The sequence below is a fragment of the Mustela lutreola genome, chromosome 2 (genome assembly GCF_030435805.1).
Source record: "Mustela lutreola isolate mMusLut2 chromosome 2, mMusLut2.pri, whole genome shotgun sequence".
Taxonomy (NCBI): Eukaryota; Metazoa; Chordata; class Mammalia; order Carnivora; family Mustelidae; genus Mustela; species Mustela lutreola.
The window spans coordinates 164,993,838-165,010,140 of record NC_081291.1 but is presented as its reverse complement, the minus strand read 5'-3'; the positions used below and the strand labels follow the sequence as shown (position 1 = coordinate 165,010,140).

The 16,303-nt window shown below is 36.5% G+C and overlaps 1 protein-coding gene across 8 annotated transcripts in view; it reads right to left on the bottom strand.

The window, feature by feature from the left end:
- CFAP44 (cilia and flagella associated protein 44) overlaps positions 1 to 16,303 on the bottom strand; it is a 159,593-nt gene that overhangs the window by 31,798 nt on the left and 111,492 nt on the right. For 7 of the 8 annotated variants that reach the window (XR_009351137.1, XM_059164104.1, XM_059164106.1 and 4 more), the window contains one exon: positions 11,335 to 11,512. The exons of the other annotated variant lie outside the window; for it this stretch is intronic. Coding sequence is in view for 6 of the 7 variants with exons in the window: in XM_059164104.1 (XP_059020087.1) it covers positions 11,335 to 11,512 (178 nt within the window). In the remaining variant the exon portion in view is untranslated. The remainder of the gene's footprint in view (positions 1 to 11,334; positions 11,513 to 16,303) is intronic. 8 annotated transcript variants of the gene reach the window in all.

Genomic DNA, 16,303 nt, shown 5'->3' with positions numbered 1-16,303 from the left:
ACAATGAATGGGTTGAGTGAGACCCCAAAGAGGCAGGAAAAAGAAAGAAAGGAAAGAAAGAAAGAAAGAAAGAAAGAAAGAAAGAAAGAAAGAAAGAGAAAAAGAGAAAGAAAAGAAAAGGAAAGGAAAAAACAGTCCAAAATCTTTGGAATGCAGTAAAAGCAGTTCTAAGAAGGAATTTTATAGTATACAGGCCTACTCAAGAAATAAGAAAAAGCTCAAATAAACAACCTAATTTTACACCTAAAAGAGCTAGAAAAAGAACCAAAGAAAGCCCAAAGCTAGTAGAATGAATGAAATAATTAAGCTTAGAGCAGAAATAAATGAAATAGAAATAAACAAACAATAACAACAAAAAATAAAAGATCAATGAAACAAGGAGCTGTTTCTTAAAAAATAAAATTAATACACTTTTAGCTAGACTCATCAAGAAAAAAAGGAGAAGACTCAATAAATGTAATCAGAAATGAAGGAGAAATGACAACTGACTCCACAGAAATACAAAAAAATTATAAGAAAATATTGTGGAAAACTATATGTCAACAAATTGGACAAACTAGAAGAAAGTAATAAAATTCCTAGAAGCATATAAACTAATAAAGTTGAATAAGGAATAGAAAATCTGAACAGATGAATTATTAGCAATGAGATTGAATCAGTAATCAAAAAATTTCCAAAAAAAAAAACGAAAGTCCAAGACCAAGTGGACTCACAGGTGAATTTTACCAAACATTTAAAGAATTAATACCTATTCTTTTCAAACTCTTCCAAAAAATATAATAGGAAGGAAAGATTCCAAGTACATTCTAGCCAGCATTACCCTGGTATTGAAACCGACAAAGCCACTATAGGCCAACTTGTCTGATGAACATAGATGCAAAAATCAGTAAGATACTAGCAAACCAAAATCAACAATACATTGAAAAAATTATTTACCACAATCAGGTAGGATTTATTCCAGGGGTGCAAGTGTGGTTCAATATTCACATATCAATCAATGTCATATATACCATTAACCAGAGAAAGAATGAAAACTATATGATCATCCTAATAGATCCAGAGAAAACATTTGACAAAATTCAACATCTATTCATAAAAAAAAAAAAAAAGCTCCCAACAAAGTAGATTTAGAGAGAACATGCCTCAACATAATAAAGGCCTTATATGAAAAACCCACAGCTAGTATCATTACTAAATGGTGAAAAACTGACAGCTTTTCCTGAGATCAGTAACAGGACAGAGAGGCCCACTTTCACCACTTTCATTCAACATAGTACTAGAAGTCCCAGCCACAGCAATCAGACAAGAAAAAGAAATAAAAGGCATCCATATTAACTTCCATCCAAGGAAGAAGTAAAACTGTCACTATTTGTAGATGACATGATACTATATATAGGAAAAATAATAAGGAGACCATCAAAAATCTACTAGAACTGGTAAAGTAATTCTGCAAAGTTACACGAGACAAAATTAATATAGAGGAATTTGTTGCATTTCTATACACTAATAACAAAGTAGCCGATAGAGAAATTAGGAAATCAATTTATTTTTTAAAAGACTTTATTTATTTGAGAGAGAGAGAGAGAGAGCATGAAAGGGGCGAGGGGCAGAGGGAGAAGCTGGCTCCCTGATGAGCAGAGGGCCTGATGTGGGACTTAATCCTGGGACTCCAGGATCATGACCTGAGCCAAAGGCAGTTGCTGAACCAACTGAGCCACCCAGGTGCCCAATAAATCAATTTATAATTGCACCAACAAGAATAAAATACCCAGGAATAAACTTAACCAAGGAAGTGAAAGATCTGTACTCTGAAAGCTATAAAATACTGATGGAACAAATTATGGAAAACACAAATAAATGGAAAGACACTCCTCCGTGCTCATGAATTGGAAGGATTAATATTTTCAAAAATATCTATACTACCCAGAGCAATCTACAAATCTAATGCAATGTCTATCAAAATACCAACAGCATTTTTCACAGAACTACAACAAATAATTGTAAAAATTGTATGGAACCACAAAAGATCCCAAGTAGCCAAAGCAATCTTAAGAAAAAAGAACAGGGTTGCCTGGGTGGCTCAGTGGGTAAAGCCACTGCCTTTGGCTCCGGTCATGATCTCAGGGTCCTGGGATCAAGTCCCGCATTGGGCTCTCTGTTCAGCAGGGAGCCTGCTTCCTCCTCTCTCTCTCTCTCTTTGCCTCTCTGCCTACTTGCGATCTCTCTCTGTCAAATAAATAAAATCTTTAAAAAAAAAAAAAAAGAAAAAAGAACAAAACTGGAGGTATCAAAATCCCAGATTTCATGATATACCACAAGGCTGTAGTAATCAAAACAGTATGGTACTGGTACAAAAATAGACATGTAGATCAATGGACAGAATTGAAAACCCAGAAATAAACCCATGCTCATATGGTCAATTAATCTACAACAACAACAAAAAAGGCAGGAACATACAATGGGAGAAATACAGTCTCTTCAACAAATGAGGCTGGAAAAATTGGACAGCTACAGGCAAAGGAATGAAACTAGACCACTTTCTTATCCCATACACAAAAATGAACTTGAAATTGATTATAGACCTAAATGTGAGACCTAAAACCATAAAATTCCTAAAAGAAAGCATAGGCAATAATTTCTTTGACATCGACCAAAGAAATATCTTTGTAGATAGGTCTCCTAAGAGAAGGGAAACAAAATCAACACTAAACTGTTGGGAGTATACCAAAATAAAAAGATTTGTAGAACAAAGGAAACAGTCAACAAAATCAAGAGACAACCCAGTAATGGGAGAAGATATTTGTAAATTATATATCCAATATGGAGTTAACATCCAAAATACATGATGAATTATGCAACTCAATACCAAAAACAAACAAACAAACAAACAAAAAACCAACCCAATTAAGAAATGGGCAGAGGGCCTGAATAGACATTTCCAAAGAAGACATACAAATGGTCAACAGATACATGAAAAGGTGCTCAATATCACTAATCATCAGGGAAATGCAAATCAAAACTACAATGAGATATCACCTTACATCTGTCAAATGGCTAGTATCAAAAAGACAAATAACAAGTATTGGCAAGGATGTAGAGAAAAAGAAATCCTCATGCATCACAGGTGGGAATGTAAATTGGTACCACCACTGTGGAAAATGGCATGGAGGCTCCACAAAAAATTAAAAACAGAACTATCACATGATCCAACAATACTACTTATGGGTATTTATCTGAAGGAAACAAAAACACTAATTTGAAAAGATAAATACACCCCCATATTTACTACAGCATTATTTACAATAGCGAAAATATGGAAGCAACCCTAATGTCCATCCATAGATGAATGGATAAAGAAGAGGTGGTATATACATACAATGAAATATGCATCTATAAAAAGGATAAGATCTGAGAAAGGAGCAAGATGACAGAGGAGTAGGAGAACTAATATCATTGGGTCCCAGGAGTTTATCTACATAGAAAAAGAGAGATAAACAAATGGACCTTGAGGGGAGAATTCAAGGGATAAATGATACCATAAGATGAAACAATATTAGAATAATTGGGATCCCAGAAGAAGGAAGAGAGAAAAGGGCAGAAGGTATATTGGAGCTAATTATAGCAGAGAATTTCCCTAATTTGGGGAAGGGAACAAGTATCAAAATCCAGGAGGCACAGAGATAACCCCTCAAAATCAATAAAAATAGGTCAACAACCTATTACCTAATAGTAAAACTTACAAGTCTCAGTGACAAAGAGAAAATCCTGAAAGTGACTTGAGACAAGAGGTTTGTAACATACAACAGTAGATATATTAGATCAGCAGCAGACCTAACCACAGAGACCTGGCAGGCCAGAAAGGACTGGCATGAAATATTCAGAGCACTAAATGAGAAAAAGATGCAGCCAGTAATATTATATCCAGCTAGGCTGATATTGAAAATAGAAGAAGAGATAAAAAGGAAAAAAAAAAAGATAAAGATAAAAGTTTCCAGGACAAACAAAAACTAAAAGAATTTGCAAACACCAAACCAGCCCTATAGGAAATTTTTAAAGGGGTCCTCTAAGCAAAGAGAGAGACTAAAAGTAACAGGCCAGAAAGGAACAGAGACAATATACAGTCTCAATCACCTTACAGACAATACAATGGCACTAAATTCATATCTTTCAGTAGTTACTTTGAATGTAAATGAACTAAATGCCCCAATCAAAAGACACAGTGTATCAGAATGGATATTTTTAAAAGGCTGTCTGCAAGAAACTCATTTTAGACCCCAAAACAACTCCAGATTTACAGTGAAGAAGTGGTAAACAATTTACCATGCTAATGGGCATCAAAAGAAACTGGGATGGCAATCCTTATATCAGACAAATTAGATTTTAAGCCAAAGACTATAATAAGAGATGAGGAAGGACACTACGTCATACTTAAATGGTATGTCCAAAAAGAAGATCTAACAATTTTAAATATCTCTGCCCCTAACTTAGGAGCAGCCAATTATATAAACCAATTAGTAACAAAATCAAAGAAACACATTGACAATAATACAGTAGTAGGGAACTTTAACACCACCCCACCACCACTGAAATTGACAGATCAACCAAGCAAAAGATCAACGAAAAAATAAAGCCTTTAAATGACATACTGGACCAGATGGACATCACAGATATATTCAGAACATTCCACCCAAAAACAACAGAATACACATTCTTCTCTGGTGCACATGGAATATTCTCCAGAATAGATTATATCTTGGGTCACAAATCAGGTCTCAACTGGTACCAAAAGATTGGGATCATTCCCTGCATATTTTCAGACCACAATGCTCTGAAGCTAGAACTCAACCACAAGAGGAAAGTTGGAAAGAACTCAAATATATGGAGGTTAAAGAGCATCCTACTACAGAATGAATGGGTCAACCAGGAAATTAAAGAAAAATTGAAAAAAAAATCATGAAAATGAAAACACAACTGTTCTTTTGGACACAACAAAGTCAGTCCTGAGAGGAAAGTATATTGGAATACAAGCCTACTTCAAGAAACAAGGAAGGTCTCAAATACACAACCTAACCCTACACCTAAAGGAGCTGGGGAAAGAACAGCAAAGAAAGCCTAAACCCCACAGAAGAGAAATACTAAAGTTCAGAGAAGAAATCAATGAAATAGAAACCAAAAGAACAGTAGAACAGATCAGTGAAAGTAGGAGCTGGTTCTTTGAAAGAATTAATAAGATTGATAAACCCCTGGCCAGACTTATCCAAAAGAAAAGAGAAAGGACCCAAATTAATAAAATCATGAATGAAAGAGGAAAGATCACAACCAATACCAAAGAAATACAAACAATTATAAAGAACACATTGTGAGCAGCTATACACCAGCAAATTTAACAATCTGGAAGAAATAGATGCATTCCTATAGACATATAAACTACCAAAACTGGACTGGGGAGAAAAAAAGACCTGAACAGATGCATAACCAGGAAGGAAATTGAAGCGGTCATCAAAAAATCTCCTAATAAACAAGAGCCCAGGGCCAGATGGCTTCCTAGGGGAATTCTACCAAACATTTAAAGAATTAATTCCTATTTTCATGAAACTGTTCCAAAAAATAGAAATGGAAGGAAAACTTCCAGACTCATTTTATGAGACCAGCATTACCTTGATCCCCAAACCAGACAAAGACCCCATCAAAAAGAAGAATTACAGACCAATATCCTTGATGAAAATGGATGCAAAAATTCTCACCCAAATACTAGCCAATAGGGTCCAACAGTACATTAAAAGGATTACTCACCACAACCAAGTGGGATTTATTCTTGGGCTGCAAGGTTGGTTCAACATCCACAAACCAATCAATGTGATACAATACATTAATAATAGAAAGAACAAGAACCATATGATACTCTCAATAGATGCTGAAAAAGCATTTGACAAAGTACTGCATCCTTTCTTTTTTTTTTAATTTTTTATTTTTTATAAACATATATTTTTATCCCCAGGGGTACAGGTCTGTGAATCACCAGGTTTACACACTTCACAGCACTCACCAAAGCACATACCCTCCCCAATGTCCATAATCCCACCCCCTTCTCCCCAACCCCCTCCCCCCAGCAACCCTCAGTTTGTTTTCTGAGATTAAGAGTCACTTATGGTTTGTCTCCCTCCCAATCCCATCTTGTTTCATTTATTTATTCTTCTCGTACCCACTTAAGCCCCCATGTTGCATCACCACTTCCTCATATCAGGGAGATCATATGATAGTTGTCTTTCTCTGCTTGACTTATTTCGCTAAGCATGATATGCTCTAGTTCCATCCATGTTGTTGCAAATGGCAAGATTTCATTTCTTTTGATGGCTGCATAGTATTCCATTGTGTATATATACCACATCTTCTTGATCCATTCATCTGTTGATGGACATCTAGGTTCTTTCCATAGTTTGGCTATTGTGGACATTGCTGCTATAAACATTCGGACTGCAACCTTTCTTGATCAAAACTCTTCACAGTGTATAGATAGGAGGTACATACCTCAATATCATCAAAGCCACCTATGAAAAACCCACAGTGAATATCATCCTCAGTGGGGAAAATCTGAGAGCTTTTCCCCTAAGGTCAGGAACACAGCAGGGCTGTCCACTATCTCCACTGCTATTCAAAACAGTACTAAAAGTCCTAGCCTCAGCAATCAGACAATAAAAAGAAATGAAAGCCATCTGAATCAGCAAGGAAGAAGTCAAACTCTCATTCTTTGAAGATGATATAATATGTTATGTAGAAAACCCAGAAGACTCCACTACAAAACCGCTAGAACTCATACAGGAATTCAGTAGTGTCAGGATATAAAATCAATGCACAGAAATCAGTTGCATTTCTATACACCAACATAAAGACAGAAGAAAAAGAAATTAAGGAGTTAATCCCATTTACAAATGCACCCAGAGCCATAGGATACCTAGGAATAAACCTAACCAAAGAGGCAAAGAATATGTACTCAGAAAACTATAAAATACTCATGAAACAAATGGAGGAAGACATAAAGAAATGGAAAAACATTCCATGCTCATGGACTGGAAGAAGAAATATTGTGAAAATGACTATGCTACCTAGAGCAATCTACACTTTTAATGCAATCCCTATCAAAATACCATCAACATTTTTCAAAGAAATGGAGCAAATAATCCTAAAATTTATATGGAACCAGAAAAGACCCCAAATAGCCAGAGGAATGTTGGAAAAGAAAACCAAAGTTGGCAGCATCACAATTCCAGAGTTCAAGCTCTATTACAAAGCTGTCATCATCAAGAAAGTATGTTACTGACACAAAAACAGACACATAGACCAATGGAACAGAATAGAGAGCCCAGAATGGACCCTCAACTCTTACGGCTAACTAATCTTTAACAAAGCAGGAAAGAAATGTCCAGTGGAAAACAGATAGTGTCTTCAACAAAGGGTATTGGGAAAATTGGACAGCCACATGCAGAAGAATGAAACTGGACCATTTCCTTACACCACACACAAAAATAGACTCCAAACGGATGAAAGGCCTCAATGTGAGATAGGAATCCATCAAATCCTTGAGGAGAACACAGGCAGCAACCTCTTCGACCTCAGCTGCAACAACGTCTTCCTAGAAACATCATCAAAGGCAAGGGAAGCAAGGGCAAAAATGAACTATTGGGATTTCATCAAGATCAAAAGCTTTTGCACAGCAAAGCACACAGTCAACAAAACCAAAAGACACCCGACAGAATGGGAAAAGATATCTGCAAATGACATATCAGATAAAGGGCTAGTGTCCAAAATCTACAAAGAACTTAGCAAACTCAACACCCAAAGAACAAAAAACCCAATCAAGAAATGGGCAGAAGGCATAAACAGACATTTCTGCAAAGCGGACATCCAAAAGGCCAAAAGACACATGAAAATGTGTTCAACATCACCGGAATCAGGGAATTACAAATTAAAGCCACAATGAGACACCACCTCACTCCAGTCAGAATGGCTAATATTAACTAGTCAGGAAATGACAGGTGTTGGCAAGGATCCAGAGAAAGGGGAACCCTCCTGCACTGGTGGTGGGAATTGCAAGCTGGTTCAGCCACTTTGGAAAACAGCATTAAGCTTCCTCAAAAAGTTGAAAAAAGAAGTACCCTAACGACCCAATCACACTATTTGGTGTTTACCCTAAAGATACAAATGTAGTGATCCAAAGGGGCACATGCACCCGAATGTTTATAGCAGCAATGTCCACAATAGTCAAACTGTGGAAAGAACCTAGATGTCCATCAACCGATGAATGGATAAAGAAGAGATGGTATACATATACAGTAGAATATTATGCAGCCATCAAAAAGAACAACCTCTTGACATTTGCAGTGATGTGGATGGAACTAGAGGGTGTTGTGCTAATTGAGATAAGTCAATCAGAGAAAGGCAATTATCATATGATCTCTCTGATATGAGGAATTTGAGAGGCAGGGCAGGGGGTTGTGGGGGGTAGGGAGTGAAAAAAATGAAACAGATGGGACCAGGGACAGAGACAACTCTAAGAGACTCTTAATCTCAGGAAACAAACTGAGGGTTTTGGGAGGTGGGGAGGGAGGGATAGGGTGGCTGGATTATGGACATTGTGAAGGGTATGTGCTATGGTAAGTGATGTGAATTGTGTAAGACTGATGATTTACAGACCTGTACTCCAGAAGCAAGTAATATATTATATGTTAATTTTTTAAAAAGGTAAGATCTGCCATTTGTGACAACATGGATGATCCTAGAGTATATTATGCTGAGTGAAATAACTCAGAGAAAGACAAATACCATATGACTTCGTTCCTGTGGAATTTAAGAAACAAAACAAAGAGAAACAATTAAAAAACCAGACTCTTAAATACAGAGAACTGCTGGTTGCCAGAGATAGGGTTGGAGAAAGGGTGAAATACATTGGTATTGAGAAGTTCAGAACTCTAGTTAGAAAACAAATAAGTCACAGAGATGAAAAGTACAGCATTGGGAATATAATCACTAAGATAGTAGTAATGTTGTTTAGTAATAGATGATAACAATACTCACTGTGTTGACCACAGAGTAATGTATAGATATGTTGGGTCATTATACTATATACCTGAAACTAACATAACAACTGAATATTATACTTCAAAAAAATACACTTTTCCAGGCAGTCTTACAAAACTTACCTGTATGATTATTACCTATGAAGCAAGAACACTGTAACAAAATAGAGATGTTTTACACACTTAAGAATAAACATTTAAAGCATTAAGATGTAAACTGAAAACAGATAATCACATCAAAAAATGGGCAGAAGACATGAACAGACACTTCTCCAATGAAGACATACAAATGGCTAACAGACACATGAAAAAATGTTCATCATCACTAGCCATCAGGGAGATTCAAATCAAAACCACATTGAGATACCACCTTACACCAGTTAGAATGGCCAAAATTAACAAAACAGGAAACAATGTGTGTTAGAGAAGATGTAGAGAAAGGGGAACCCTCTTACACTGTTGGTGGGAATGCAAGTTGGTGCAGTCACTTTGGAGAACAGGGTGAAGATTCCTTAAGAAATTAAAAATAGAGCTTCCTTATGACCCTGCAATTGCACTCCTGGGTATTTACCCCAAAGATACAGATATAGTGAAAAGAAGGGGCATCTGTACACCAATGTTCATAGTAGCAATGGCCACGGTCGCCAAACTGGAAAGAACCAAAATGCCCTTCAACAAATGAATGGATAAGGAAGATGCAGTCTTCCTTATGGAGTATTACATACTATGGAGTATTATGCCTCCATCAGAAAGGATGATACCCAACCTCTATATCAACATGGATGGGACTGGAAGAGATTATGCTAAGTGAAGTAAGTCAAGCAGAGAGAGTCAATTATCATATGGTTACGCTTATTTTTGGAGCATAAGGAATAACACAGAGGACATGGGGAGATGCAGAGGAGAAGGGATTTGGGGAAATTGGAGGGGGAGATGAACCATGAGAAACTGTGGACTCTGAGAAACAAACTGAGAGTTTTAGAGGGGCAGGGGGGTGGGAGGTTGGGTGAGCCTGGTGGTGGGTATTATGGAGGGCACATATTGCATGGAGAACTGGGTTTGGTACATAAACAATGAATTCTGGAACACTGGAAAGAAATTTTAAAATAAATAAAATTTTTTTTAAAAAGATGTAAACTCAAAATCCAGCACCTGTGTGAATGGAGGACCTCTTTGAAGCACGTAGAGGACTGAGAATCTTAAAAACAAATCTACGGCAACCTGATGACTATAAGGCTCACCCTTTGAAGAACCCTCTTGACACACTGACACTTTCTTTTTCATTTTCCAAATACCACACATACCTAAACACTGGCCAAAGGGAAGGGGAATAAATAATATGCTATTTCAAAAAAAAACCACAACTTGATACTTTAGTGTTTTTTAATTTAGCCAATGACATAATGACCATTTATTATTGACTGTGACCTTCACACTAACATTATGAGACAGACTAAATAGGTCTTGTTATTAATTGGTATTAATACACCTTTTACAGATAATGTAACCAAGGCTTAGGGAGATTTACATGACCACAAAGTTTACATGGCTATTAAGTGGCAGAGATGGGAACAGAATTCTGATCTGACTTGTAGAATAGTGTGCTCTACATTATTTTATGCTGTTATTTTAATAAGATGGATTTCAGTGTAATATAGTTCAAGATATCATACCTGTCCATCATCTCTGTTCATCTAAGGTAATTCTTATTTCATTTATCATATTCCATCCAGCATTATAGAGGAAATTTTTTTAACTACAATTTGCCAGTCATCCAAAATTTCAGAATACAGATAAAATTTTTAAAAAGGAATATGTTAATTGGTTATTATCAGACACCTACAATTTTGTAAGTCCTAAAAAAAGAAAAAGGCTAAACAATAGCCAGCCTTTTTCCTAAGTCTTTGGCAATCCACAGCAACCAAAATCTATATCCAACAAAGACATGTTTGAATATCAGAAATTCAAAGTCTCCAAAATATAGTACTTTCACTGTGAAACATATTAAGCCAAGTAATTAACTTGAAAGCTGTTTCTGCCATATTAGCTAATAATCACAAATAAATCTCTTGTCCTCTATGGGCCTCAGTTTCCTCATTTGTAAAAAGGAGGCATTCTAAATAATTATGAAGATCTTTTCCATTTTAATTTTTTATGCCTATAAATCCTTATGGACCATCTAGTGAAATGGGTGATTTCAGAAGAATTCCACTAAAACCTCAGGGTGCCTCTCATTGTCATGAAAGCTGTGGGTAAGTACCAGGGTGTCTAGGTGTCCCAGTTCCTCTTCCTTCTTGGCAGCATTTATTCTCATGTGCTCGGGTATCTTATAGTCTGCGGCTGTCTTCAGATTGAAGTCTCCCATATACAACTGAGCCTCCTTGATGGCTTGAACATCTCTGGGATCTTCAAAGTCATCCTGAGGCTTACTCTTGTACCTATCAGAAAAATGGGCAATCCAGCCACAAATATAACAATAAACTTTAGTTTGTCTACCATATACATGTATAGTCAAATTCAGTCAAAAAGCAAAAGTATAATTCTAAATATGTGGTACTACTTTTTTAAAAAATAGATTTTATTTATTTATTTGACAGAGAGGGAGAGATCACCAGTAGGCTGTTGGGCCCCAAGAGGCTAAGATGGCGCCGGGTGGCCTTCTCTTCCGGATCGGGAACCCACATGGCCGACCACAAAGGCGCCAAAGTGGCGGTTTCGGTTTCCCATCAGTTCTGTTTCCCGCGAGCCTCCACCCCCTGCAGGGCGTGTCTCTCCCAACTCCCGCCCACTCGGCACATCCCCATTGTCCCCCACTTTGCTGACCTCACTTCCCTTCCCTCACCCCATATAAGTCGCTGCCCTGCTCAATAAAGCGAGATCCTGCTTCGACAGATCTCCCGAGCCTGGTGTCTTCTGTGGGTGCATTCCAGGTTCGGGACACTCGCCATCCTGCTCAGCCCCAAGGAGAGGCCTCTGGCTGGCCCGGGAGCCTCCTCCCCTCGGTGGGGAGCCCAACAGTAGGCAGAGAGGCAGACAGAGAGAGGTGGGAAGCAGGCTCCCCACTGAGCAGAAAGCCCACTGTGGGGTTCAATCCCGAGACCCTGAGATCAGGACCTGAGCCAAAGGCACAGACTCAACCCACTGAGCCACCCAGGAGCCCCTCTGTGGAACTACTTTTATCTGTAGAGCCCAGCCATCTTTTTTTTAAGTTAATGACTACAGACCTTCCTCAACTTACAATGGGGTTATGTACCAATAAACCTATAGCTAAAAATAGTATAAATCACAAGCATTCAAAACACCTAACTTACCTAACATTATAGTTTAGCCTATCCCACCTTAAACATACTCAGAACACTTATGTTAAAGTATAGTTGGAAAAAATTAGTACAAACTCCATTTCACAAAAAAGGGTGAAATCCTGTGGAATTAAAGAAACAGAACAAAGAGAAACAAATAAAAAAACCAGATTCTTAAATACAGAGAATTGCTGGTTGCCAAAGGTATGGTGGAGGGATGGGTAAAATAGATTGACTACTGTGCTGAAAGTAAAAAACAAAAACAAAAACAGAATGGTTATAAGTGTATTGATAGTTTATCCCCAACACTGTGTAGCTGTCTTGGAGCTGTGCTTCACTGCTTCTCCCCAATATCATGGGTATCATACTGCATATATCACTAGCCTGGGAAAAGATCAAAATTCAAAGTACAATTTTTACTGAATGCATATTACTTTCACATTATTATCAAACCATCTTAAGTTGGGAACCACCTGTATTTTTATAGCACCCCATGCAAAGTCAAAATGAAATAAATAAAAACCAATAACCAGATGGTATGAAATAATCTGAATCATTTTTAGGCTTCCGTTCACTTCCAAGTGATTTATATCAAGATGGTTACTTATTCCTTCAACAGACATTAAGCCATAGGAACAGACTGGATGTATTTTATTAGCACCACGCTCTAACCAACTGAGCTAACCGACTGCTGCAGAGTGGATGTATTTTAATCAGTAAAAATTTAATTTACCTTTTATTAAATAACATGTTTATCATAAAATTTTCAAAAAAAAAAAAAGGCACCTAGCTAAGAATGATACAATGAGCATGTATATTTGCCTCCCACTCTCTCCCCAAATGCCACGGAAATGACGGTGTGGAGGTATTAAAGGGAATAATTCAGGAAGGCTGAGAACAAGATAGAAAACTATGAGCAAACCAGTGATAACAATTTTAAAGGATAATGAGACCAGAGAAAACTGTGGCCCAGAATATCCCTAGGGGAACGCTATAAAAAAAGATTGGATGTGATCTTATCAGTAGAGGTTCTAGGGAGACTCCAAGCACAGACATCAAAAGACCTAACCTACCTAATTCTTTAAAGTGAAGCCTGTCAATCAACATGAACATGTACACATAGCTTGCAGTCAGCCTTTTAGGAAAACAAACAGTACAATAGAAGAGGAAACCTATGTTATCTAATGCATTAATTGACAATTGTTCCTTTGTGTAAAATAGCACTAAAAGGATGGGCTAATAACTTTAAAAGGAAAGGAAGTGAAGGAAAGAAAGAAAAAGGAATTGGAGAAGGGAGGAAAGGAGGAAGAATGAATGGAAAGAATAAAGGGAGGGAGGGAGGGAAGACAGAAAGAGAGAAAGAAAGGAAAGAAGGAATGAAAAGAAAGAGCAAGCAGATACTTCGGCTCTGGCCATATGAGGGAAATAAGGCCCATAATTATCATCATGTTATAAATAACTAGAAAACTGAGCAAAAAATATGAAACAACTATGTTCAGACATTGAATAATGGGCATCACAGAACTATATAGCACGTGAGAACTGAAACAAAATAACTAATCCTTACTATCTCTATTTCTACATGGAGGGAAGTACCAGACTGTGAAAGAGTGTTGAGATCCAAAATATTAGCCCAGTAATTTCCATGACTAAGGTTACAAAGTTGAGAGTTCAGAGAAGCCAGATTGGTTAGAATTTTGTGAACAAAAATATCAGAACTACATATAAAACAATGACTTCAGAAATTCACATAAGGCTCTCTTGAGTTTTGGGGCCAAGTATTAACCTGTGCATGTGTAATGTGAAACATCATGAAGATAAGTAAAGAACATCCGGAGAAAATACAATCAGTGGGAAGCTGTAAACAAGGAATTCTTATAGTTTACACATGGCTGGAAATCACTCATGAATTCATCTGCTGGAAAGACCTTGCTAAAGGTAGGGAACAATCAGTAGAGACCCTTAAAAAGAGTCATGCTTTCAAAGTAGAAAAAACAAAAGATCTGGATTTCAGTCATTTCAGTCCTCACCAACATTTATAGAAAACTACACCAAAGAACACAAGAAAATATGGTTTTTTTCAAGAACACAATGGATTTTCATGATACTATGTGCAGGCCCATACAACTCCCAATAAGTTTATAAGAATTTAAACCATGCAAACTATTGGGAAATTAAATGGCATACTTAATTAAATTTATTAAATTAAATTAAATGGCATACTTAAACTATGGGGCACCTACGTGGTTCAGTTGGTTAAGCTTCAGACTTGATTTTGGCTCAGGTCATGATCTCAGGGTTGTGTTATCAAGCCCTGCATCTAGCTCCGCACTCAGCACTAAGTCTGCTTGAGATTCTCTCTTTCCCTCTCTCTAAGATAAATAAAATCTTAAAAAAAAATCATAATCAATAAGAAATCACAAGAATTATTAGAAAATATTTTGGACAGGGGCTCCTGAGTGGCAGAGCTGATCAAGCATCTGCCTTTGGCTCAGGTCATAATCCCAGAGTCCTGCATCAAGCCCCGCATCAGGCTACCTGCTCAGCGGGAAACCTGCTCTCCCTCTCCCTGTGGCTTGTGCACTCACTCTTCTTCTTCTCTCTTTCTCTCTCTTTTTCTCTCTCTTAAATAGATAAATAAAATTTTTAAAAAATATTTTGGACAAAATGATGCTGAAAACATATCAGAACTTGTGAAGCGAAGCTCAGTGTTTCATTTGTACTTTAAATTTATACTTCAATTTATACTTTAAATGCTTATAATTAAAACAGGAAGTATAAAATCAAAGCTTACAGCTGAAACTTAAAACTTAGGCAACAGGAAAATTAACTAAACTCAAACTAATTAAAATAAAGGAAATGATATAGAACAGAAAAATCAATGACATAGAAAGCTGACAAGCAATATTTCTAAAAATCTATGACCAAAAGTTAGTTCCTTAAAAAGATAAATAAAATTCACAAGTCTTTTGCTGGAATGATCAAGAAAAAGAAGAATACAAATTAAGGATATCAATAATAAAACAAGGGACAATGCAACATATACTATAGAAACTAAAGTAATAAGACTATAGTATGAACTATTTTATACCAATAAATTGGATAATCTAGATAAAATGTACAAATTCCTTGAAAGATACAAATTACCAAAACTGATCCAAGAGGAAATATAGAATCTGAATAACACTATAACTACGAACAATTGGAATTTGTATTTATAACCTCTCAAATAATATCCTATGTCCTATGGGCTCATTGATAAATTCTATCAAATATTTAAGAAATAAATAGTATGAAGCCTACACAATCCTTCACAAAATAGAAGAGAAAGGAAAACGTCTCATTTCATTTTATGCAACTAGTCTTACCCTGATAACAAACCAGAAAAGATATTACATAACAATAAAACTAGAAACCAGTTTTTATTTAAAAAGAAAAGTCCATAACAAAATGCCAGCAAATCAAATCCAGACATATATACTTTTGGAAAATGTAAAAAACATATTTTACCAGTTTATGTAGATATGAATGCATGTAACATTTTATCAGTTTAGGGGGTACAATATAATGACTTCCTACATGTACCTATTGCAAAATATTTGCCATAATAAGTTTAGTTAACACCCATTTACATAGTTATAATTTTTTCTTGTGATGAGAATTTTCAAGAGCTATCCTCTTAGCAACTTTCAAATACGTAATATAGTATCGTTAACTAGTCATCATATTGTATATTGCCTCTCCAGAACTTATTTATATTATAAATAGAAGTTTGTACCATTTGACCACCTTCCCCCCAACTCCCCAACTCTAGCAATCACCGGAATATTCTGTTTCAATGATTTCAGATTTTTTAGATCCCAAATATAAGGAAAGTTATATGGTATTTGTTTTTCTCTGACTTCTTTTACCTAGTATAACGCCCTCCAA